We start from the raw sequence: 25,421 nt of genomic DNA, 5'->3' as shown, positions 1-25,421 counted from the left end.
CGGACTTGCGAGTCAGCCATACACCATCTTTGTACTCCTCATAGAAGCTATGTGATGACGTGCACAATGTGAGTGTCCAGTCGAAATTGGTTCACCGTCACATGGTTTTCCAATATCCAATCGTAGGGCAGAGCAGTCTCACATGGTAGTCCAAAGATCATTTGTAGAAGCAATGTGTTACTCTTTAGCATGTGAATGCTGTCAAAAATAGCCCTCTGGCTGCTGGCTCCATGCATAAAAGTGCAGCGTTGCACATATGAATGAAGGAGAACAGTGTAAGAGGCTCTCATACAATCTCATGTGGTCGACCAAAGAGTGTGACTCAGAGAAATGATTCACTACTTGGCCAGGGGATATTGTTGAGTAAGCCTTTCTCGCTCTCAAGGGGCTTTCACAGTGGCGTATTCGTAGAGCTTTTTTTTGTCTTGGTGGATCATTTTCGTTGTGTACAGATGCTGCTGAGTCTGGCTGTGGTAAAAGCTGCTGTGAATGAAGCGCTGTGACTCTAAACTTTTAAACCTCTGGCGCATATTCAGGCTTGATCAGACACAGAGAGAGAGAGAAAGCGCAATAAAGAGAGAGAGAGAGTGAGGGAGAGAGCGACAGAGGGAGAGAGAGAGACAGAGAGAGAGAGAGAGCGTGACAGAGGGAGGGAGAGAGAGAGAGAGTGAGGGAGAGCGCAACAGAGGGAGAGAGAGAGAGAGAGAGAGAGAGAGAGAGAGAGAGAGAGAGAGAGAGCGTAAAGCCCCGTTTACACATAGACGGTTTTGTCGGCGGGTAGTACGTAGATTGAAGTTTGCGGTATTTCCGTCTGTTTTCGCAGTGGAAAGGGGTGGAGCATTTCGCCGGTGTTTTGACCGCCGTACTATCCGCAAATAGACGGATAAAACGCTGCTAAATCCACCGAATAAAGCGGCGTTTTGATGCCGTAGCATCCGGCACACGTCAGGCAACGGGGGTTAATACCCAGTTCTATCCTTTACAATCGCAGGTTAAGATGTGCGTGAGAACGGCAGTGTTCTGCTGCCGCCAATAATGCCCTGTGTACCGCTGGTTAATACCCAGGTTTTTATCCAGGCAAATCCTGCATTACTCCAGGATCATTTGCATATAGGCACCGCCTCCAGAGTATAATAAGCTGGAGCAGCAGGAATACATGCCTCTGTCACTGCAGGGGGAGGGAGATCATCCTCAGCCTTTTCTTCTCCTTCCTTTCCCCCTCCTCAACGTGTTGCTCCGTCTCCACCACAGGCCTCCCGTCTGCTTCTGAACCAGACCTCTTGGTTTCCTTCTTCTTTAAGTCCTTGGCGCTGCCAACTTTCTTTTAGGAGGCATACTGGAGCTTCTCTGCAAAAATATCTGGAGCTGCCTATTGGCCATTTGAAACGCCGTTTTAACCGGGAGGTGCCGTTTAGAACGGCGTACTGTCCGCTAGCGCCGCCGTTTTGTCTGCCTCTGTCGCCGGTTAAAACGCTGTTGTGTACGCCGATGTGGGCTCTATCTCCATTTTATACGCCGTTGATTAGGGATACAACGCCAGCCGCCAAATAACGGCGGTGTAAACTGCGGCACTACAGGAAGGGACAGGATGAAACGGCGATTAAAAAGTATCAAACGCCGTTGTTCGCGTTGTCTCTGTCGTCATGCGAATTCTCCGGGAGCTCTCCCGGAATTATTCGATATGTTGAATAATTTTTTCGACGATTCCCGGTGAAACCGGAACTAAGCCATGCCCCCTTGCACCGGCGTTAACAACGGCGTTTGATCCCTAAGACGGCCCGGAGGAGCCAAAAACTCTTCCAGGATGCTTCCGGGAGCTCCTACCGTCTTTGTGTAAACAGGGCTTAAGGGAGAGAGAGAGTGAGGGAGAACGTGACAGAGGGAGAGAGAGACAGAGAGAGTGTGAGAGAGAAAGAGAGAGAGAGCGAGTGAGGGAGAGCGTGACAGAGAGAGAGAGAGAGAGCGTGACAGAGAGAGAGAGAGAGAGAGAGAGACAGCGTGACAGAGAGAGAGAGAGAGAGAGGGAGAGAGACAGAGAGAGTAATTGAGAGCTCAACAGAGGGAGGGAAAGAGAGAGAGAGAGTCAGAGAGAGCGCGACAGCTGACTCATTCTCATGTTCTCAGTTGAATGATTTTGGATTCATGCACTCAGTTTTTGGTTGTGTACAGGAGCGCCGTGTTGCACAGACTTGCATGCAGTAACGCTGTGCTGCGCAGACCTGCTTAAAACTGTGTCCAGCGCTCTACGCCGAAGAAAATGAAACATGTTTGATTTCTTCCATCCTACGCGCATAGCCCTCAAAATACTGCTGCATAGGGCGAAAAAACTCCAGCTGCTAAAAGTGGGCATAGAGCTGCTGAACTTGACATAGACGATACGCCACAATAAGCAGCTCTACAAATACGCCAGTGTGAAAGGGGCTTTAGCAGAAGGGAATGGCAGATATTGTTCATGATAATTGTAGTAAGTCTTCTGCAGGCCCTGAGGCCCATTTGTGCACATGCTTATCCCTGGAAACCGTAGCGTGAATTGGATGAGAGTCTACATCTCACACAGGATGGGGCACCAGTCTATTGCAGGTTACTTCCTCAGCCAAAACCAGTACCCATTTATCAACTCGGTGGACTAAGACAATGAAGATATTGTAGACAGATAGCATGACTGGGAATCAAACCCAGGCCTCCATACACTTACAGTTGTGTCACACAGTAGGATCAGTCACATATAAAATCCTTGCAGTACCTGCCACAGTACCTTAACCTATCACAATTGCTTTTAAAACATTCAGGTTAGAGGAGTAACAAAAGTGAGTTTAGGCCTATTTTTAAAGAGAAAAGATCGAAGGCTGTCTGGGTGTGTGTTGTAAACTTTGTTGCTCTTCCCCGTTGTACCGCACTATTCTGTAGGGGGGACAGCGCAAAGCTGCAGAGTGCTGCTGTGTGCTGTTCTAGTGTTGCCTTGCAGTGATAGCAGGATCGTCCACTGGGGGAATCCAGAGCATTCTGTCTCACTGAGTGATACCCCTGTCTACACTCACGATAAACAGCACGCATACACACACCAACCACAGCACAGGAGCAGACCCCCCAACACACACACACACACACACACACACACTCACTCCCATGCAATGCTGCAAATATATTAGCTGCCTCTTTTTCTTTTGTCTTGGGAAAATGGCAGGCAAGGGGGATTGCTTGCGTGGGGGGTCTTACTGTACTAAGCAGCAGAAGAACACCCCCCTTTTAGAGCCATTCCTGTTTAGATATCCCAGCGGTGTAGAATGCAGTCATAGAGGGAATGAAGCAGAATGACAGCAAGAGAGCGGCACTTGTATGCAGTTATCTGTAATACAGGCACAATGAAAACAGATCTGCAAAACTGGACTGAATTTGTTTACTGCTTCTGGAGTTTGCTGTAGTATCTTAGTCAAGTTAAAATATAGGATCACAAATTTTTTTTTTTTTTTTTTTTTTGGCTCATGGCCCATTTTGAAATATTGGCTGTTCTTTCCTATTTGATATGTTATTTTTGTTGTTCTTTTTTCATGACAAGCTTTTAGTTGTAAACACTTTAAAGCTATAGGGCCTTTCAAATTTCACAAATTTATTTTTTTACTGAAATCCAAGCATTATAATGGAAATTTCTTTTTGTAACATGTTGCAAAGTTACAGCTCATTTTAATGAAGACGGCATATTTATCTCGGGGGAAATTCCATTGGGAATTTTGACTTTTCCTTCATTGCCATCAAGCAGACTAACTACAGGAGGAAGCACTTGTGTGCATGCATGAAATTTTGCAATTACCAGTGACCCATATTACGTTAACAGCCATAAGATTTCTTGGAAATTTGTTATGACTTGAAGTGCGTTGAACCCAAATATGCAGACAAGATCACTCCAAAGACTGAGGTAATTTTTCAGGAGTTTAATAACGCAAGTCCAACTGAAAAATTTACAACGGTCTGTGAATCCAAAAACATGACGCTAGGGAGGCAAAAATACAAAACCAGAGGAGCATAGGGAATGTCCAGAATAACAAATACATCCACACACGCTCACAGGTGCAAATTATGGACGCCAGGAGACGCACCCAACACTACGAGGACACACCCAAACGCATGACCAAGGCAGGACACACTCACACGTATGACCCTGGCAGGACACACATACCCACACCAAACAACCAAAAATAAAGGCAGATGAAAAACCCCAATAATAAACAAACTCAAAAACACACAGCCAAATGGGCAGAACTGCCCCAAAATCACTTCCACATGTACCAAATGTTGATCATAGCATAAGAGCCCTTGAATTTCTCCCTCTCAGGGGTTGAAATTCTAAATTGCACAGCAGACTGGTGTGAACAGGCCTGATCCGAGAGACGTGGAACATGCAGTTAATTCGAAGGGACTGGGCAGATGGCGCTGGACTGCTGCAGGGCTGAGCACGCAGTCCACAATAGATGGCCAGATGAAGCTAGGCACAAGCTTGCGGGATTCTGACTTGAGTGGAATGTCCTTGGCCGACAACCACACCTCGTGGCCCGGTCGGTACTGAGGGGCCGGGGTCCAATGCTGATCTGCACGGCGTTGGGTTCTGTCCTTCCTCCGGAGCAGAGTGGAATGAGTCGTCTTCCACACCCATCATGGGCCCGAACAGGTGGTACAGCCACATCCTCTTCTTGAGCCGGGAATAACAAAGGCTGATTAACCCAGGCAACACTCAAATGGAGAGAGTTTGGTAGCAGAGCTGACTTGTGAGTTGTGGGCATACTTCACCCATGGCAGCTAAGTACTCCAGGACAAGGGATGGGAAGACATGACGCCCTAGAGGGTGGACTCAAGTTCTTGGTTTGCCTGCTCTGCCTTGCTGTTGGTCTGTAGATGGAACCCAGATGAGAGACTGACCAAGGCCCTGAGGGCTGAGCAGAATGTCTTCATACCTAGGAGATGAACTGGGGTCCTCAGTGCAACACAATGTCTACTGGTATGCCATGCAGTTGGTACACATGGTGTCTGCAGTCTCCTGGCTGGATGGTAGCTCCCGCAGAGCCATGAAATGTGATGAGGATTATGATGTGACCACAAGAGGGAAGCAGTCCAGTGACAAGGTCCAGGCAGATGTGAGAGATTGTCAGCAAATATCATATTTTGTTCAGCTTATGTAGTTACTGAAATGTTATACAAGTAATGGGAAACTATAAGATTTTGTTAAGCTTACACAGTAAATTTTGCAGAGTAAAATTTACTTTGCTGGGATAACAGTTTTCCCAGTCCAAATAGAGTTAAATATACTCTATCACAGTGTAAAATCAACTCTTATTAGAGTAGAAACACTTGATTTGACAAGACAGTAGAGCTGAATAATAATCACTCAATAATAGAGTGTATTTTACTCTATTTAGACTGGGACCAAATGTTATCCTGGTTGTGTATATCTTACTCAGCAAAATTTACTGTGTATGTACTTAGTGAAACATTGTACAAAAGTGGGAAAAAACAGATTTTACCTAACGTCTCCTCAGTGTTGTCAAGTTAAACTCAGTCGCAACAAACACTGACAGCATGCCTTTCACAGTAAAAGTATTTGCTGGGATGCTGGCCTTAAACATTTTATTGTGAAATGGTGTGAGCAACATGAGCTATCTGATGTTGTTTAACTTTGCTACCAGTAACACCAGTGAGCCATACCATCTTGGAAGTATGAATGTTACAATGTTAATCAGACTAAAGGTTTCAAAATAAAGGTTTTGAAAATTAATTCCCAAAATTTTCATAATAAAGCATGCACATCATGATGCTATGCGCAAGCCGTATCCAAAAGCTGAGGCCGATCTAACAAACGGTCAGAGAGATATGTGAGCTACATGCCCACACACAGATGCTATTTGCTTTATATATATATATATATATATATATATATATATATATATATATATATATATATATATATATATATATATATATATAGTGTGTATGGAGGCACACATACAGTGTCATTAGTATTTGGCCATTATACCATTTTTATAATTTTGCCTCTTTACAACACCAACAAGTGAGTTGAAATGACACAATCAAGATTCGCTTGTAGTGTAGACTTAGGCTTTAAAGCTAGAGTTGGCAGTCCTGGAGAGCTAGCAAGAGAGCTAGGAAGATTTGAAAATAACACCTCCTCCAGGTACCACCCCCTACCCCGTCAGTGCTCCGTCCAAAGCCACGCCCCCACAAACTTAAACGTGCATCTGACTGTGGGACTCAGCGAGGCAGAGGATCTTTGTCATGGCTAAAATTAACATACAGACAAGCTAATGTTAGCTTTTGGGCTAATACCAAGATTTGCCAAGTTGGCAAATCTTATATGAAAATAACATCCCCCCCAAAGCAAAAGTAAGTACATGTCCAACAGAAAGAGAGCAACCTCTCCGTCACTTTTCAGGCTCTTCAGATGCCTCAGTTGTTTCCACCGAGAAAATGCCGCACCGATGTTGATTCTCGTCTGACCTCTTGCTTTATCCCGAGCCTTTTTCATCGCAGCCTTTTCTGCCTCCGACTTTCCTTTCCTTGGCTTTCTATCGGGGTGAGTTAAAAGTAACAGTGGAAGTGGTAGTTTCGGCTGTATTCCCTCTGCCATTGTGCCCCTTTCACAGTGGGCCTGCTTCGAGTTGCTTCATGCAGCGTCATGACGACGCAGGAATGTCTGCATCAGGTGAATGCAGCAGGGGGGCAGAGAGGAGGTGAGGGCACAGAGGAGGATCGGCAGGGAGTCTGGCTGCAGACTTTGCGCTCTGATTTCTCTTGTAGCTTATCTTTGTTCTTGTGCAGAGTTGCGCTCTGATTTCTGTTATAGTTTATCTTTCTTCCTTTGACCGTGAGCTGCGTGCACGTGCAAACGAACGTCCTTGAGTAAATGTGGAGATGTCTGGAGTTATATTTGATGTGGACATGTCCTGTCTCTGACAAGCAGTCTGTGAGCAGGACTTATATGGACTTTATTTAACACAATTATGAGAGAATTTGAGGGGAGAGCGAGGAAATGCCTGCAGCCCACCATTTTTTCTTTTTCTTTTAATTGTTCACATGTCTGTGCGCAAACAAATTATCCATGAGTGGACTGGAGGTGTCTGGACTTTTTACTGGATGTGGACATGCCCTGTCTCTGGCAGTCAGTCTGTGAGCAGGACTTTTATGGACTTTATTTAAACATAGTTGTGAGAGAATATAAGAGCGAGTAGCTGCAGCAGCAGCCAGGCTGAGTCTTTTTTTTTTTTTTTTTGTGCTCTTGATTTATACTTCGGGAACAATAGAACACAGCAGGAATCATAAATTCGTCGGCGTCGGGTAACGTTGTGAGGTGTGGCTTCCAGTCACATTGAGTACCGGTGCTTTCCCCTGACTTGCATTGAAACCACTTCCTTTCTGTGTCCTGTGCTCGATGCAGAAAAAATTAAACATGTTTAATTTTTGGAGTCCAGTTTGCTTCGTCCTTTGCATCTGTCACGGTGTTCTGGCATTGAGCTACATCATATCGGCACTAGGTTGCATCCACGTGGCGTCGTCATGATGCCGCACGATGGAACTCGAAGTGGGCACGGTGTGAAATGGGCGTGAACTTCTTCGGTGAAATGAGATGAGTGTGCATGCGTGCAGGAGGGAGGTATGGAGGGCGTTGAGCCTGGTGAAGCGAGCAGGAACGACATGAAGGCATCTCATTGTTTTTTTGAGAGTGCACCGCGGGGCTTATAGTGGTCAGAGTTTTATCGATTCCACAGCTGCTACAGATATCTTTTTTTTGTTTCTGAACAGAGTTATCTACCCTAGCTTTAATTTAAAGCGCTTGAACAATGAGGAATTATTGCCATTTCCATACACAGTCCATCCCTTTTCAGTGGCCATAAGTAGGGATGGGTATTGATAAGATTTTATCGATATTGATGCCATTATCAATTCCGCTTATCGATCCGATTCCTTATCAATTCCCTTATTGATGCCTCTTGTGAATTTTCTGTGTACTAAAAGTAGGATTTCCAGGTTTTCTGTATCAACATTTTAAATTGGTCACTGGATCCTTGATCTCTGGACATAAGAAAGAAGAAGAAAATCTGTAGCATTTCCTTTCAGACATTTTGGCATGAATGTCTCTCCATACCTCTGAGCTGAGCCCAGCCGGCTGCTGCATGTCAGCGCAGGACGTCTCATTTTGGGAGAAAAAAAAACCCATTTTGATCAATTGCAGTTTGTTTGTATTACAGTGTTTGGAAAGAGATGTCATTTGATTTAAACTGCGTTTTGCTTTGAATTTATTAATTCCGACTGGACTCTATCATTCTAACTTGACTCGGCAGAGAGCTGCGCAGCATTTGGAGCTGTGTGAACAGAATGGAGGACGATTCTCGTTTCTTTCTCGCAACAAGACAGGAGCCCCAGTTAGTGACTTTAATCCGCACAAAAGTGACTCACAATTGACATATTCTTGGATGAAAGTGGTGAAAAACAAAAAAAGCTGAAACCCAAACTCCCCCCCAACACCACCCGCACAAAAATCTTTGAATTCTAGAAGCTCTGAAATGCAATCTGGGACTATTCCACACAATAAACAGTGAGTGCAGCATCCATTTTGGTGAGAAAAAAAAAACAACTTATTCAAATTCATTCCAGTAGTATTCTGCCCTTACTAGGATGCAGCAGTTTTCTAGGTTGGCAGATAGTTCTGTAGGAAATCACTGAAGAAATGAACAAATTGAAAATATGGTTTGACCGAAACAAATTGTCATTAAACTTAAATAAAACAGGAATGAAGTGGAGGTGTAAGAGTCACTACGTGTTCATCAGGTTCTTTTTATCTCTTTCTCAAAAATTGTATTGTAGCATTATTAGTTATTATGAGTTATTATTACTATTGTTGTTGTTGCTATTATTATTAATATATGAATAAAAAATACAATTTGACTCTTTTACAGATGCAAATAGCTTAATGCTAACTTTAACATTGGAAATGCCATAGACATGCTAACGCATTAGCATTGGTCCCGTTTTTAAGTTATAAAGTACATCTATCAACTGTTTCAGAAGACCATAACAGGTCGGTTTAACATACAAAAGGTAAATATTAACAGACATATGCTCTTTAGGGTTTTAGCTGGGAAAAATTAAGATAAAGACAAATAAAACAATGAATCAATGAAGGACCAGATCGAAGCACTGCTCGATCTGCGAATCACTGCTTCGATTGGTTCAAGGTTCAAAGCAAAGCTGTGCGACAGAAAAGTTGATTACAGACCCACTGCAGGGTCTGTAATCAATGTAGAGAAATGATCATTTTCCTGACAAACACGCCCAAAACAACGGCCACTCTGACGGACCGATAAGGGAATTGTTAAGCAAAAGGTTATTGATGTCGGTGGATCAAATAATTCTTAACGATATCCGAAAGGAACCGGTTCTCGATACCCATCCCTAGCCATAAGTAATTGGACCAATTCAATGTAAGAATGACTGTTCATACAAATTGTTACTTTTACATCCAATTTTATTGAGACAAGTCAAGGTACATGAACATTTCAAAGTTACTGAATATGTCTTAGACTTGATTTACATAAATGAGTAAGAAATACCAACAGTATGGTACTGAGTGATAAATTTGCCATATTTGCCCAAAAATTGACTAACTGTAGGTAGCACGGTGACTGAGTGGTTAGCAGTGTTTCCTCCCAGTATAAGAAGGTTGTGGGATTGCTTCCCACCTGGGGCTTTCTGTGTAGAGTTTGTATGTTCTCTCCATGTGTGGGTTTTGTGGGTTTGAGTGGGTTCTCTACGGGTGCTCCGACTTCCTCCCACTTCCAAAGACATACAGGTTCGGGGAACTGGAAACTTTAAATTGACCATAGGCATGCATGCGAGTATGAATCTGTATGTTGCCCTGTGACAGACTGTGCCCTGTCCAGAGTGTACCCCACCTCTCCACCCTATAAATGCTGGGATAGACTCCAACCTTTAGTTGGAGTAAGAGGTTATTGAAAATGAATGAATGAATGAATGAGTGACTATACAAGTAGGAAACAAGTGAGGACAAGCCACCAAGACACCCATTACAACCCCGACTCTGGTGGCTGTGATTAAAGAAGCTGTGCATTGTGCAGCTTTTGTTTGTTCCATTACCAGTTATGTATTCAGCTTTATAGTGAAGTGACACAGAGAAGACTTTTCTTAAAAAGATGCAAAATTCCTGCTATAGTTTGCCAGAAGACGCATGGGACTCCAGCTTGGATTTGATGTTTTCTAGTAGCCCTCAGAAATAAAGCTCTAAATAAGTCTGCACCTCAAGCATACTTATGGCCAGTCACACGGCACACGACGATTCCTGCATGAAGGGAAAAAGTAAAAAAGTCACAATCGTTGAGAAAAGGTGGACGAAAGGACTTTATCACCGAACAGCCTGCGAAGCAAGAGCGCACAAGGGACGAAAGAGGAACTTAACACAAACCGAAGCTAACGATCGCAACCGCTTTAAATGAAACACGCCTGGAGCCCTGCTGGAGCAGTGTGGTGGTCTGCATCTCTGAGTTCCAGGACTTGGTGCTGGGATGGAGCCATAGTGCCGAGTCCTGGAGAAACTGCAAACAGAAGCTGTGGAGATCTGTGTGAACGTCGGTGGACCCACCTGCTTTTGGTTCTCATCCAGAACAAAAGAGGAATCATCTCCTTCATCATCAGATCCACACTGTCTGACGACCATGCTGCGCCGCTACGTCTGGCTCCAATTAAAAAAAACAAAACCTCTGGTGTGCCATGATCACTGCTGTATCACTGTATTATGTTCTAAGCCATATATATTGATTTATAATAGCAAACTGTCAAAAGGGAGAATAAATATAAGTGTAAAGATGATTGAATATATCAGAGCAGTAAATTGATGAGTCCATGTGAACGCGCATTGACTCACATGTGCGGTTATTCCACCAGCTACCACTGATCCACAACGTGTATTCTTCCTTCCAGAACAGCTCTTTATATAATTATTTGAATTATCTACCTGTTGCCACATGTACATAAGGGCTGGCTGGATTGTCATTCCTACACTCATATTGTTATATTTAATAAAAAAGAATAAGCACACACAGCAGCTGCTGCTGTCACTGACACTGCGTTCATGTACCGTCGGAAATTACACAACGTTTTTGTTGTTTCAATTTCAGCAGTTAATTCTTCCCTATATAAGGTGCCTGAGCCCATTGAAGCTGACCCCTCACCCAGAAAAAAAAAATAAAATCCAAGCAAACAGGCTGAGTTTTCCCTGTAATTTCTGACGGTACATGAACGCAGCAGCAGCCTCAGCACTAACAAACCGGCGTCTGCACTGTGTGAAAACATTCAGCCGGTTGAACAAAGTCAAACTAAACAGTAACATTACAAAAACTAAACAGATGACTAAAAAACATCAAGAACGACAGCAAAACGAAACACGGACGAATTGAGGTTTCGTTGCCCTTCGTTGTAATTTTTCAACAGTTTAAAAATCCTGACGAAGCGCCAGCTGGAGGAACAAAGCTACGCGAAGGTTAAACGATGCCATCGAAAGTCAATGAAAGTCCATATGTCTTGTTTTGTTTGGGCTTCATTGCTCTTCGTTAAGTGCTGTGTGACTGGGCCATTAATGTGTGTCAGTTCAGCTCCATTGGGTGAGTGTACTGAGGAAAAAATTACAAAACAAAAGTCACGGTCCAAATATTTATGGACCCGAGTGTATGTGCACTGACGTGTCATACAAATGCACTTCCCCCCCACCCACTGGTCCTGATCACAGTCTCTGCAGCCTCTGCTTGGCTGTCATTCAACACAGATACCTGATGTGGGCGGGGCGGTGACAACTCTGAAATCTGGCAAGTCAAATGTTTTTATTTGTAGAGAAAGCAACTATCTTTGTGTGTGTGTGTGTGCATCTCTGGGTTTGTGTGCCATATGTAGTGCACCAGGGAGGGCTCTCTGGAACATATTGGTGTGCGTACATAGTGGTTAATAATAGTAGCAAACGCATGCGGCGGCGGCAGCTCTGATGTGTGTGACAGTTTTACAGCCGCGCACGATAAGGCACCGTCACACACATGCACGTACGCACACACTCACACACACCCCCCCCAAAAGCAGACGCAGAGACCTCCTCTGCCACTGAGTCCTCCATCTCTGTCGAGTTCTCAATTTTATCACAAGATCCCGGTGCGTAAAAACAACCGCTTCCCACCCACTCCGCTTCACCTCCACACCCCACCCATATGCTCCATATGTGGGCACACACCACACACACATAAATCTATAGCATAGGCAAACTTGAGCACCCACTCACACAAACATATGAATGCATTCTCATACAAATGTTTATATTTAACCACCCTCTCACACTGAATGCACAAAGTCCTTGAAGCAGGCACACATTCATCTCTCACTCACACACACGCGCACACACACACACCCTTGTGTCATTGCTCATCGTTGCTGTCGCTTGCTTGGTTGTGTTGCGCTGGGGTGGCAGTTTTAAGTTTTGATAAGGAGGGGTAGGAAAATCTGCAGAATCGGTGTCTGCTTCCTGCGGTGAGGTCTTAGCAACAGTCGGCAGCTGCAGACAGCCACCCTGTCATCCCAGTCTGTCTCTGGGGCAGGAGGATCTGCAGAGAGAGCTAGAACTCGGACATCTCAGAGATGAACCTTGGGTACAGTGGCAGAGTTTGGCAGCAAAACTAATAGAAACAGAGAGACTGTGAGAAAGGCTACAACATACCAGACGGCCACAGAGTCCCAAGGATTAGCTCAGTGGCTGTAGCCAGACTGAGAGAGGTGGACAATCGGAATGGCAGACAGCAAAAGGACCTGGTGTCTGGGGACTGTCGGGGTCCAGGTTACCAGGCAGAGAGGAGGACACGACACTTGGTGGATGTGCGGTCTGGAGCAGCTTCTCCATATGGTGTTCGACTCTGTTCCTGCTCTGTGTCTGAATCCATATGCCACTGGTGGAAAGGTGCTTCCCCCCCCCGCTTCAAGAACACGCAGCAGCCCCCTCCCCAATCCACAGGGGAGGTGTTGGGAGGTAAAGCCCTGAAGGCTTGTACCCCCCCCACCTCTTAACCCTTCAGAGCGCCTTAGTCCATTGTCACTACAATCTGCCACCAAAGCCATAGTGTTGTTTGTCTCTCTCTCTCTCTCTCTCTCTCTCTCTCTCTCTCTCTCTCTCTCTCTCTCTCTCTCTCTCTGCTTCCCTGTCTCAGCATTTCATCTTCTTCTGGCACCCAATAATCGATGAACTTATTAACTACTAATTATTCAAGCTGTGGATGGAGGATCCTTCCCCATCCGTGAAAAGAATGGGGACCTTTCCACTTTGTTCTGTCAAGTGAAGTGGTTTAGATTGCCCATTCATTTGGATTAATGCATTTAGGACCTTAGATTGCTATCAGCAGTGTTTAACAATAATCCTCATGTTGTTGAACCATTTCACAGCACCCACTTAGCTCAAACCCATGAGATTGTAGACTGAAATACACAGCCTTTTTTCCATCTGTGATGTGTGTATCTGTAAAAAAAAAACGTGGTGTTCTTTCTCTGTTCTGGTTTCTCAGGAGGTCCTTCAGATGATACCAAAGTTCTGCTTTCCCTTTGACGTGGAAAGGTATGATTCCTCTCTTTCTCTTTGCTTCCACATTTTACAGTAAGTGCACGTTGCTCTGCTTGCACTTGCAAAAACACGTGTAGGCATTAAGAAAGAAATGGGATAATGCGTGCATTGTGCATCACGTGATTGTGTTATGGTGTACTGTTTTAAGTCTGTTGATGCCTGCATGCATGATTGTGGAGTTTTTCTCGAACACATTTTTTACTAAGTGGAGCAGCAACTAACACAGGTCCTCAAAAATGAAAATGCAGTGACACTGAAGACCTTTGCTGATTATGCTAGCAATTTCCGTGACGGTGCCTGCGAGAACACCACTGACCCATCCGTCTACTTAATGCTCACAAGAATATGCATCTAATTGTTAAACCTACTCCATAGTATTGGACTGATGTGAATGAGGTCTCAGTGAAAAGTAAGCTCTTATTTTCATCATGGAAAATGACAAGAAATAAAAAAAATTCCCTTTATGAGAGAGAAGGAGAGGGAGAATTTTACTGAGATGCTGCCATCTAGTGGTTCAAGAGTAAACATATCCTCTCTGGAATTTATCTTATGGATAGAAAATCTTTTTAAACCTTTTTAAAGTAGCCACACTGGAAATATGTATCATCACATATAGGCCTTGAAGGGGATTTAACTGTGAGATTTCTGACTGACTAACACAATGTTTGTTGTGCAGGAAAAATAAATTGTGATTTCTTTAGATTTTATGTTGATGTGATATAGACTTTCTGTGCATTCTTAAGTGCTCTGGTTAATGTGGATCTCTGTGTCATGCTTCAGGATCTCCCAGAATCAAGTGGGGCAGAATTTTACTTTTGTGCTGACTGACATCGATGGCAAGCAGAGGTTTGGTTTTTGTCGACTCACCCAAGGCTGCCGAGTCTGCATATGTCTTCTCAGGTAACCAAACATGCCTTCTTAATTTAATTGGTTTTACTTTTTAAAATAATTGTTCTTACATATAAATAAAATTCTCTTCTCTGGTTTGTGGAGTTGTACAAAATTAGGGTTGCCAACTCTCTGAAAAATAAATAAGGGACACCTCACCGCCAGGGCCGACCGTCCATTGCCTTCACCCTTCCCAGCGTCTGTGTGAAATGATTTTTAACCATTTAACTGTTGACTTGACCCTGAATTTAAGTAGATGCATACATGCATTTGTTCTGATATGAACACGTGGAAATTATTATTTAGCAATTTATTTTTAGTGCAAAATAAATTTTCATTCACAATTTCAATATGAGCATTCTGTCCTGCTTCAAAGCATAAAATAAAATAAAAAAATCTTTAAAAATAAATCTCTCTGTAGTGCTTAACTTAAAATTGTATAAATTAACAAAAAAACAATAGAAAATTTGCATCATCCAAAACAGTGTAACAGTGCAAAACAATGTAACAGTGCACATTTACATATTTAGTGTAATAAAAAGTGCAAAAAATAAAGTCTGAAAAGTAAACAATACTGTTGTCGCGCACCTTTTCCACCCAGCCATTTTCCTTTTCTCATTTGCCCCTGTATTTTTGCATTCTTTTTTGTTTGTTTTTTTTTAGGAGGAGGAGTAACGACGTTACAGACATTGCTGTCCGTAGGCATATCTGCAGTGCCAGTGTCGGTGTCTGTATCGATATCAGCCATGCTGCGCTTTGTTATTGTCGTCGGCTCATGACGTTGGTATCTTCTTGCGAGCAGATGTCCCTCGACCAATGAGATAAGAGTGATTCTGTATTGTCAACTTGTGTCTGTCAGCTCGTTGGTGAAAAGCAGGAGAGAGGCTGGGATCAAATTTACCGTAAGTTTCCATATAAAGCGCCAGTCAATTCCATTGACATTTACAGACTTTTTGATTCTCACAGAAATACGGGACAAACTGCGTCCTGTTTCAGGTCAATACGGAACGCACACTTTTATTTCCAAATAAGGGACGATTCCGTTTTTCAAGGGACGGTTGGCAACCCTAACAAAAATGATTCTTACATAAAAGTTAGCTCTGATAACTGCTAATCTGCTAACTGAAAAATTAGTGGTGATAACGCTAAACTGATAAAACATTACGCAAAAGGGATGGGTTTTGACCATTAAATTTCATTTAAAAAATGGTAGCGGAGCTAAATTTAGTAGAAAGTAACTGGTCCGCTAGTTGTTTCCAAAGTTAGCTGAAAAGCTGATCTGTTAACAAAAAGGTGAGCTGCACTAATTAGCTGTTAGCTGATTAGCCAGACTGTGTCTGTAATCCACCTACTTTTTATAAATTAAAGAAATGTTGAAAGAAAGAGTTGCAGTTAAGACTTTAAATCCTGTTTTTTATTATTATTATTATTATTATTTGTTCAAGCAACACTTCTTTCAAACTGAATCACTGTCCAAATGGATTGGTTTAAGAAAATGTTTTTCAAATATGATGGAGGGGGGAAAAACAATTTACCTCAACTTGAAAATGAACAGTTTTTTTCCCAGACAATACTCTTGTTCATTCGCATGCTTCACAGTAAGCTGCACCATGCCAGAATAACAAATTTGTATTCTCATCTGCCCACACAAATATGTTAGTGATGAGCCCGTAATTATCCAAAAGTTCTGCAGTTTTTGATTTTTCATAGGTAGATTCATCCTATCACAGTCGACATAATTGGGAACACAAAACCCAAGAAAAGTCATGTAATTGCTCTTAACAAAGACTATTACTATTTAATTTTGTATAATTGCTTGTTGACACAGTGGGTTTTGCAGATGTAATTGCCATACTGTTGCACAGCTAATCTGACTGAACAGACTCATACACTCAAAAGAGGAGAAAAGTGTGCAAATCATCCACATTTAATGACTGAATTAATTTTTTTTAAACAACAAACTGTAAATGGAACCAATGGACTTTTATTTCTGTAACTGTAAAGCAACATTTGTGTAAATGTGTGTGTGCGTGCGTGCGTGCGTGCATGCGTGCGCGCTGTTGATGGACAGTCGTGGGTTTGTCGCTGCCCTGATGAGCTGCTGTGAGGAAGAACAGTGCTCCTCCTCCTCACACCACCCACCCTTCCAGGCCAGCTTCCACGGCCTTTGTTTTTCTTTTCTCTCTCCTCTTTCTCTCTCCCTCCCCTCGTTATTCGGCTACTGCCACAGTGCGACAGCAAAGACTCTCGGCCCATAATTATGCATGAAGCTTCGCTGCCAATTAGCAGAGGCTCCCCTGTCCCTCTCGCAGAGTTAGACATGCTAATTCATTTGACATATGATGTATAAAATTCATTATGCATTCTGAATAGTGTGCATGGCTTGCTTCATGTATCATGAAATAATGTATAGAAAGTTTTTTTTTTATTTAAAAGACTTCTCAGTTAATTTTTTGTTATTTTCTTTTTTGTTATCCTTTCATTTATTTACCCTGATCTTTTTTCTTTTATTTTTTTCTTGCCTTGTATGAGCTCCACTGTGTTGAGAAAAGACAAGTGAAATTATTCAAAAGCATAACAAAGCATTCATTTTAGATATGACTTTAAAGAAATGTAGGAAAAGTGTGCAAATTCAATTCCTGCATCGTATAAGTGAACCTTGTTCAAAAGTTGTTTTTTTTATTTAAAATATTTAAAATAATTTTCCATTTCTACTTCTTAGTTAACAGTATCGTGGGAATAATAATAATAATGTAGATCATTTTCAAAATGTGCAACCATAAAGTAAAACATATGTAATATTTAAGATTATTTTCAATTCAGATTTGTCCAGAGGCAGGAAAGCTAAAGAGGAGTGGTTGAATGTTCATTAAATTAAATTCATTTCAAAATTTACATGCAAATTAAATAAAAGTAATTCAGACACTTTGCATTGTTGTGATTGTTGAAGTGTTGGGACCATAAAATTGTCACTTCTGCTTATAGGAGGAAGTGTCTTAATGAGGTGGATACTTTTACACGGACAGTCCTTTGTAGTCACAGTTAAAATTCTGCCTGAAAGGGCCATGTACCCCTTCAGGCAAAACCTTAAAAAAAAAGAAAAAAGAAAATAATTGGTTCCATTTTCATGCTATTATTCTCTCATCTCTGCTCACACTGTCTTATATATTTGGGGGTATTTTAGTTGAACCTGTAAGTGGTTCACAGATGAAAAAAGTGCATTTCCTCACTTTTATTTGATGGCTGAGACTTGAGGATACGTTTTAGGGGCCGCATTGCTCTGGTAAGTGGTCACTTAGTGGGTCGACAGAGGACACTTCCTTCACTGTACTTAACCCTTGACTTGAGAAAAGTAACGGTGTAATCAAATCTTCTACTGAGCCTTCTACAAAGCGCAAAATGACTAATGGCTACAGGTGACTGCACTGAGATTTAAGACTCATCTAAAGAGCAGGAATAACTGTCCTGTTTAACGCCCAACAATTTATTACTGCTAAAAGGTTGATATGTGTTCTCTAAGATAAATGAAATCAAATCCTTTTGTTACCTAGGTTGATACAGTAAGGTTAATGTAGCATTTGGAATTTTGCCACTGTACACCAATACGATGGAGATGACATGAAACGGTCAAGATATGATTGTAGTGTAGATCTTCAGCTTCAATTGAATGGGTTATACCAAAGCATCACATAAATTATTAAAGAATTAAGGCTGTTATACATAGTCTCTCCATTTTAAGAGAGCATAAATAGAAGGCAGTTCTCAAATACTCAGAGACTGTGCAAGAAGGAGACAAGTGAGGGAAGCTGCAAAGACATCCATGGTAACTCTGAAGGAGCTATAGGCTTCTGTGGATGTCACTCGACAAATTGGACACAGTGCAACTTTATCCTGTTGCATCATGAGTCGTAGCTTCATGTAGTGGAGCAGAAAAGGAGATCTAATCTAGGCTTGAGTGACCAGTGCGCCTTCTGGCAAACTTCAGATGAAATTTATGCACAGTTTTTCCAGTCACAGCCATAGAACCTTATAACTAATCTCATCCTACTCCAGACAGATTTATTACATAAGTGCCATACTGTTTGTATTTCTCAGTGATTGATGTACATTAAGTCCAAATAATAAATGTTCATGTATCAATCCCCTGACTTGTCTAAAAAAAAAAGAAAAATTGGCTGTATACATGATGATTTGTGTTAACAATAATACTTATGTGTATTTACTTTTTCCGTGCTTATAGGCTCTGACAATGGAAGAATTGTATATAAAAATGTTTAACTCTTAAATTGTTAAATTGATGTTTTGTTGAACCCTTTCAATTAAATTTGAAAATGTACACTTTAGTCACATCTTGGTTGTTTAATTTTGACTCCATTGTTTTGATGCACAGAGGCAAAACAAACAAACAAAAACATTGTCCAAATACTCATGGGCCTGACTGTAGATGTAATGTGATGTGTGCAGTATTTTTGTTTTTGTGTAAACCCTCTTTTGTTTGCTTTATTTTATGGTAGATGTTCACTGTGAAGCTGTTTCATAGCTGTTTCTGTATCCTGTCTTCAATGACAACATAATTGTGAGTTCCAAGGAAACTCCCAAGCTCTTTATTTTGTTAGATATTGTGATGTTGTAGGTGGTCTAAGTTTGGGATAGAGAGCATGAGGGCATGTGAGTGGGCTGCAGATTAACTGGTTCATTCTTTGAGTACATGGCACTTTGAGAAGATGTGTTTAAATGGCAGGAGAGATTGCAGGGCCTCTACGCACTGAGAACTCCAGTGATGGATGCCTCTCTCTCTATCGGAGGATTTGTGAAGCACAAACAGATCTGAGCAATGAACTGTGACGAGTAGGAGTATTTCTAAGCTTTCCAAAGTTAAAGTTTGCATCAACAGACAGAGCAGAGTGGGGGGTAGGGATAGCTGAACAAAACAACATATATTTATAGTCAGTCTGTTTCATTTGAATAAATCATATTAAGCGTGCACAAATTTACTGATACATATTAAAATCATTTTTGAAGACCCTTGAATGAATTCTAAATGTACTATGAACTGGTTGATGGTCCAGTTTTAACATGATGAATTGGTTAAACTGCTATGGTGCTACTTCTGCATCATCAAACTCTCATAAATGTTCAAAAGTCAGCACTAGACTCAATGCTAGGTTCAGAGCAGGAAAGTCTGTTTAACCCTCCTTGGCCCACAATCATTAAAAAAAAACATTGATGGGAACTCACTGGTGAGTCCATGAAACCCTGAGAGTTTTGTGCTGTTTAAAAGCCAGTTTTCATCCCAGGCTGCGCGTCACCCAATAACTCATAAAAGTGTATTGTCCTTGCTGCCCAACAGGCTTGAATCGTAACACATTAAAGAAGTACACTGAGGAGTTCAAAAATCAATAATGCAGATGAATTTCAGCATAGAACTTTATGCTATACTAACAGCTAAAATGGATGACTTCTTCTTCTGGGCTTCTTCTTCTGTGCTGCACTTTCTGCTACTGTATGCTGTGCTGCCACAGCAAACACAAGCATAGGCAGCACTAGCATGCTACAGCACAATAATAAAAACCCGATGAATTTGGCTTATTCTAATCTGTCTTGGAAAATAAATGCCTACATTAAATAAATAATTTTATCAGATTGCACCAAATTGAGTCTTTCCATAATATAATATAACATCCCTGAATTGTGTCATAGCTTATGTATGTCTATATGTTTCAGGTCGTTTTCTGAGCGATGTAGACCCCTAATACATACATGTTCTTGTATCTTCTGTTTGTACTTGGGGGTCACCACAGCGGATGTTGATTTGGCCACTTTTTACCCCGTATACTATCAACATATATAAAACATTGTTGCACTAAGATGTTAGGAGAATCTTCATCATTTCTAGTCGACTGACTTCACCAGCAATCGTGTATTTTTGTCTGAAACAAAGGATTTACAGCACCTTCAACTGTGAAAAATGAAGGATTAATGTCTAGAAGCCTTTTTAAACAACAAAAGCACAGAAGGCATAATAGAAAGGCTTTGTTCTTTCTGTTTGTCATTATGTGAGATTCAGCTTGTTGTATAATGGCTAAATGTAAACTGACCCCGTATGCAGATAATTTTGTTTCTTGATGTGGCAGAAATAGGTTTTCAGGTTGATGCCTGGTCAGCATGTGAATTAACATAAGCACGTTTGATTTTGTCTCTCCTGTAAGTGTGACCCGATTGCAGTAAATCTTTCATGCTGATGTCAAAATGTTGGCATGTTAAGAGGCTGATTGTTTCAGACTAATGGTCATTCAGCCTCCCTGATTGGTGCGCTTGGCTGCACTTCTCAGGGAAACCCGCCTGTCATTGGCCCCTTGCGGATTTAGTGATATGAAAATTTGCATTAGGTTGACTTTATTGTTTTCTTGTTGTCTGTTAATTCCAGTCTGCAGAGCAGCCAATGACCCATGTCCTGGAAGCTCATTCGCATCCAACTGCCTGAGCCGGACTTGATGAGCTTATGACCTCCAATTTTACAAATGTATTATCACAAAATCAAAAAAAGTTTTTAAAATCAGGTTTTAGCTTTTCTTCTGTTTGAGTTAAATTGTTAAATTCTTTCTTTAATGACATTTCGTATTTGATTCAGTCTCTGCTGACTGACTTTTACAAATATTAAATTGGAACAGCAAATAAGAGATGATTTTTTTAAGCTGATTGTTACCTAATAACACTATTGTAAAAAAAAAAAAAATCTTTAAAGTTGTTAAAAACTTAGTCTATGTGAAATTTAGCACCTCGATTTGGTAGGACACTATATTTCTTGATGGTTTAATTGCATAACATCAAATGCGCTGAGCCCTCGCAGCTTTTGTGCCAAATAAAATGCTGGCCATCTTCCACCCAGAAAGCAAGTGGACTTCGCCAAGAATATGTCATGTCTGCAAAGAAAGCCATGCTGCAGCTGCTTTTAGCTTACGGTGTGCATACTTGGTGATTAGCTTTAACACAAACACTACAGTATCAATTACGTCCAACTTGGTAATGACTGTATTTATTTTACATTAATTATATAAGGCTGTTTTTTTTATATTTGAAGGGCAAAAGCATAAACACGTGGAGTGGAGTTGCGGCCGGGGTGGGTGGGTGTGCAGGAGGCATTCAGAGCTGTGTTTTTGCTGGGTTCATGCATCTGGATGTAGCATGTTTGTAAATGAAAGCATCCTTCTGCATCACAGGCAAACTATGGCAGCCTGGTAGTTTTTTTTGTTGTTGTTGAAGAAACTAAAATCCATCTTTTGTCCCCTCCCCATCTTTTCCTTCCCATTGGTTTGAAAAGCAAATAGGACCTAAATGCTTAGCACAGACAAAGTTATTGGTATCAGGAATGTCATAATAAGGACTAGGTAGTGTTTATTACTGTTTCCACTGTAACAGTAATGCTGCACTGCACAGTCACTGCACCTCAGAATGCAGGGAGTGACAACATGCATTTGGTCTTGAATGAGTACCTCATTAATAATACTATTACATGCAAAAAATGTTGTAAATATGTACTTACACACCTGATTCTCTCTGTAACAGATAGTGAAATTCCAACAAAATATGAAGTTTTAGTACTTTAAAATGCAGCAACAATGATGATTCTAAAACCTACTATGGTGCTTTCATCTTTTTTCCTCAACCTTTTGGCTCTTGCATATAGAAAATTCTTTAAAATATTGTTTCTTTTACAGTTATCTCCCATGGTTTGAAATCTACTACAAGCTGCTCAACACACTGGCAGACTACCTAACTAAACAACAGGTAAAAATCTCCTCGAGACATATATCAGCTATTTCTTAAAATTCTGTGCACATCAACAAAAGCATCTGCGCATAATAACGCAATAATTCATGGTAGAGTAAGTTGAATGAGAAACAAGCACAGTGTTTACGGGTTTTTGAAAGTGTGTTGTGGTAACATATTTTCTCAGTTCTATTTTTCCTCTGCATGCCGCATGTTGCCTTTTGTGTGCAAGTTGTGTTCACCGTCTTGACTCAACTTGGCTTCCTGTTGTTAGCAGCAACAATGTTGACATTCACAGACCAAACGCTGATCTACACTTGGAAGTTATTCCTGATGAATTTACTGGAAAACAAATCGTTAAGAAGGAAAGCACACACTCGCACACACACACACACCACACACACACACACCACACACACACACACCACACACTTCACAGAAGTCTTTCCCCTGACTATTCAATGCATTGTACTAGCAAAAGGAGGGGAAATGTAAAATATGCAACAAACTGGAGAGATGTGCAGCATCTTTTGCAGGGTGTGGGTGATGTTCCCTTGTTTAGACTGCAGAGAGAGAGAGAAAGGAGACGCACAGAGCTTTGGAACGACTTTGAGCTGTCATGTACTGCAGTTCCCATTCCTCCAAAGGTGATCCGAAAGCAGTGATCAGGACCACAGACCCTTGTTATAGAGGATAATCGCAATCACAAGTTTGTCTCCTCAGCATTCAGTGGTGCAAGAACACAAATAATTTCAGCAGGATAATCTAAGTTAGAAAGAGGGAGAGAGAGAGAGTGGCGTGGGCGGTGGGGGTGTTGCAGGAAATCCTGGGTGACTGAAGTGTTAGTGTGCATGATTTGGTTTCTGTTTACGCCGCTGTCCGTTCCAGGCGAGAGGGAGATGTTGACAGACGAGGGAAGACAGAAGAGCGATGAGGGTTTGAGGCGAGGGGTAAATGAACTGTTTCCTCAGGCCGTGTTGTTGACCATGCGTGTGAGCATTGAGCCTCTCATGACAGGAATGCTGTTCGATTGCGTGCGTCCCCCCCCCCTCCAAAAAAAACCCCATCCACCAAAACCCCATCCACCCCCCACTTCCTTTACTGTATATGCCGTTCTCTTTTCTCTTCATTTTGCCTTTTTTCTTCAAACAAGCAAGGGCTCCTAGCCAAACCAAAACAAGTTCTGGGAGAGGCCAAGAGAAAAAAAGAGGAAGCTACAGTAAACAACATTGCCCAGCAATCTTTGTGTTCGCAGTAGTTTGATTAGTGTAAGTAGTAGTGCAACATGCCGTCCCTCTCAGTTCTGTACCGCACCAGCACTGCAGGCCAAAGCGCATAAATAAGTCTTGTGTTTCCCATAATCGTTCTGTGTTCTGTGGTTAAGATAGCACTACACTGCAAAAACATAAACTGTAACCAAGCATTTTCCTCTAAATTCTATTCAAGCTATGTAATACACTTAATATAATACACACTCATCGAGCATTTGAAATTTCAGTAAGTTATAAGGACTTCTTTTGAGATAATACATCTTAGAAATTCTGTTAAGTGAAAGAGTCTGGGAAAAACATTTTGAGTCATATGTGAGATAAAACAAGCTCTGTGATTCACCATAAAAACTTTGAAGATGCTGTTTCAAATGGTAGTAAAATCAGAAAATTTGTCAGTCATAGATACTATCAGATATGACTGCTATGTTATGGTACAGAAATTGTTCTAAATATGTGCAGACCAGGAGCCTCATGTTGAAATCATGCGTACGCACAAAAATGTGATGTACATCCGTCTATACGCTAACATTCAGATGTATCAAAAGTGAAATCAATCAATCAATCAATTTTTTTATATAGCGCCAAATCACAACAAACAGTTGCCCCAAGGCGCTTTATATTGTAAGGCAAGGCCATTACAATAATTATGTAAAACCCCAACGGTCAAAACGACCCCCTGTGAGCAAGCACTTGGCTACAGTGGGAAGGAAAAACTCCCTTTTAACAGGAAGAAACCTCCAGCAGAACCAGGCTCAGGGAGGGGCAGTCTTCTGCTGGACTGGTTGGGGCTGAGGGAGAGAACCAGGAAAAAGACATGCTGTGGAGGGGAGCAGAGATCAATCACTAATGATTAAATGCAGAGTGGTGCATACAGAGCAAAAAGAGAAAGAAACAGTGCATCATGGGAACCCCCCAGCAGTCTACGTCTATAGCAGCATAACTAAGGGATGGTTCAGGGTCACCTGATCCAGCCCTAACTATAAGCTTTAGCAAAAAGGAAAGTTTTAAGCCTAATCTTAAAGTAGAGAGGGTGTTTGTCTCCCTGATCTGAATTGGGAGCTGGTTCCACAGGAGAGGAGCCTGAAAGCTGAAGGCTCTGCCTCCCATTCTACTCTTACAAACCCTAGGAACTACAAGTAAGCCTGCAGTCTGAGAGCGAAGCGCTCTATTGGGGTGATATGGTACTACGAGGTCCCTAAGATAAGATGGGACCTGATTATTCAAACCTTATAAGTAAGAAGAATAATTTTAAATTCTATTCTAGAATTAACAGGAAGCCAATGAAGAGAGGCCAATATGGGTGAGATATGCTCTCTCCTTCTAGTCCCCGTCAGTACTCTAGCTGCAGCATTTTGAATTAACTGAAGGCTTTTAGGGAACTTTTAGGACAACCTGATAATAATGAATTACAATAGTCCAGCCTAGAGGAAATAAATGCATGAATTAGTTTTTCAGCATCACTCTGAGACAAGACCTTTCTGATTTTAGAGATATTGCGTAAATGCAAAAAAGCAGTCCTACATATTTGTTTAATATGCGCTTTGAATGACATATCCTGATCAAAATGACTCCAAGATTTCTCACAGTATTACTAGAGGTCAGGGTAATGCCATCCAGAGTAAGGATCTGGTTAGACACCATGTTTCTAAGATTTGTGGGGCCAAGTACAATAACTTCAGTTTTATCTGAGTTTAAAAGCAGGAAATTAGAGGTCATCCATGTCTTTATGTCTGTAAGACAATCCTGCAGTTAACTAATTGGTGTGTGTCCTCTGGCTTCAATGGATAGATAAAGCTGGGTATCATCTGCGTAACAATGAAAATTTAAGC

General features: G+C 41.6%; 1 protein-coding gene across 3 annotated transcripts in view; it reads left to right on the top strand.

Moving 5' to 3' along the window:
- The window catches only part of dennd1b (DENN/MADD domain containing 1B), a 408,111-nt gene that overhangs the window by 172,567 nt on the left and 210,123 nt on the right, over positions 1-25,421 (top strand). For all 3 annotated transcript variants that reach the window (XM_034180114.1, XM_034180115.1, XM_034180116.1), the window contains exons 4-6: positions 13,608-13,657; positions 14,444-14,563; positions 22,270-22,339. In XM_034180114.1, the coding sequence (XP_034036005.1) occupies positions 13,608-13,657; positions 14,444-14,563; positions 22,270-22,339 (240 nt within the window). The remainder of the gene's footprint in view (positions 1-13,607; positions 13,658-14,443; positions 14,564-22,269; positions 22,340-25,421) is intronic.

This window comes from Thalassophryne amazonica, chromosome 10 (genome assembly GCF_902500255.1).
Source record: "Thalassophryne amazonica chromosome 10, fThaAma1.1, whole genome shotgun sequence".
NCBI lineage: Eukaryota > Metazoa > Chordata > Actinopteri > Batrachoidiformes > Batrachoididae > Thalassophryne > Thalassophryne amazonica.
This window is presented reverse-complemented; position numbering and strand designations above follow the sequence as displayed.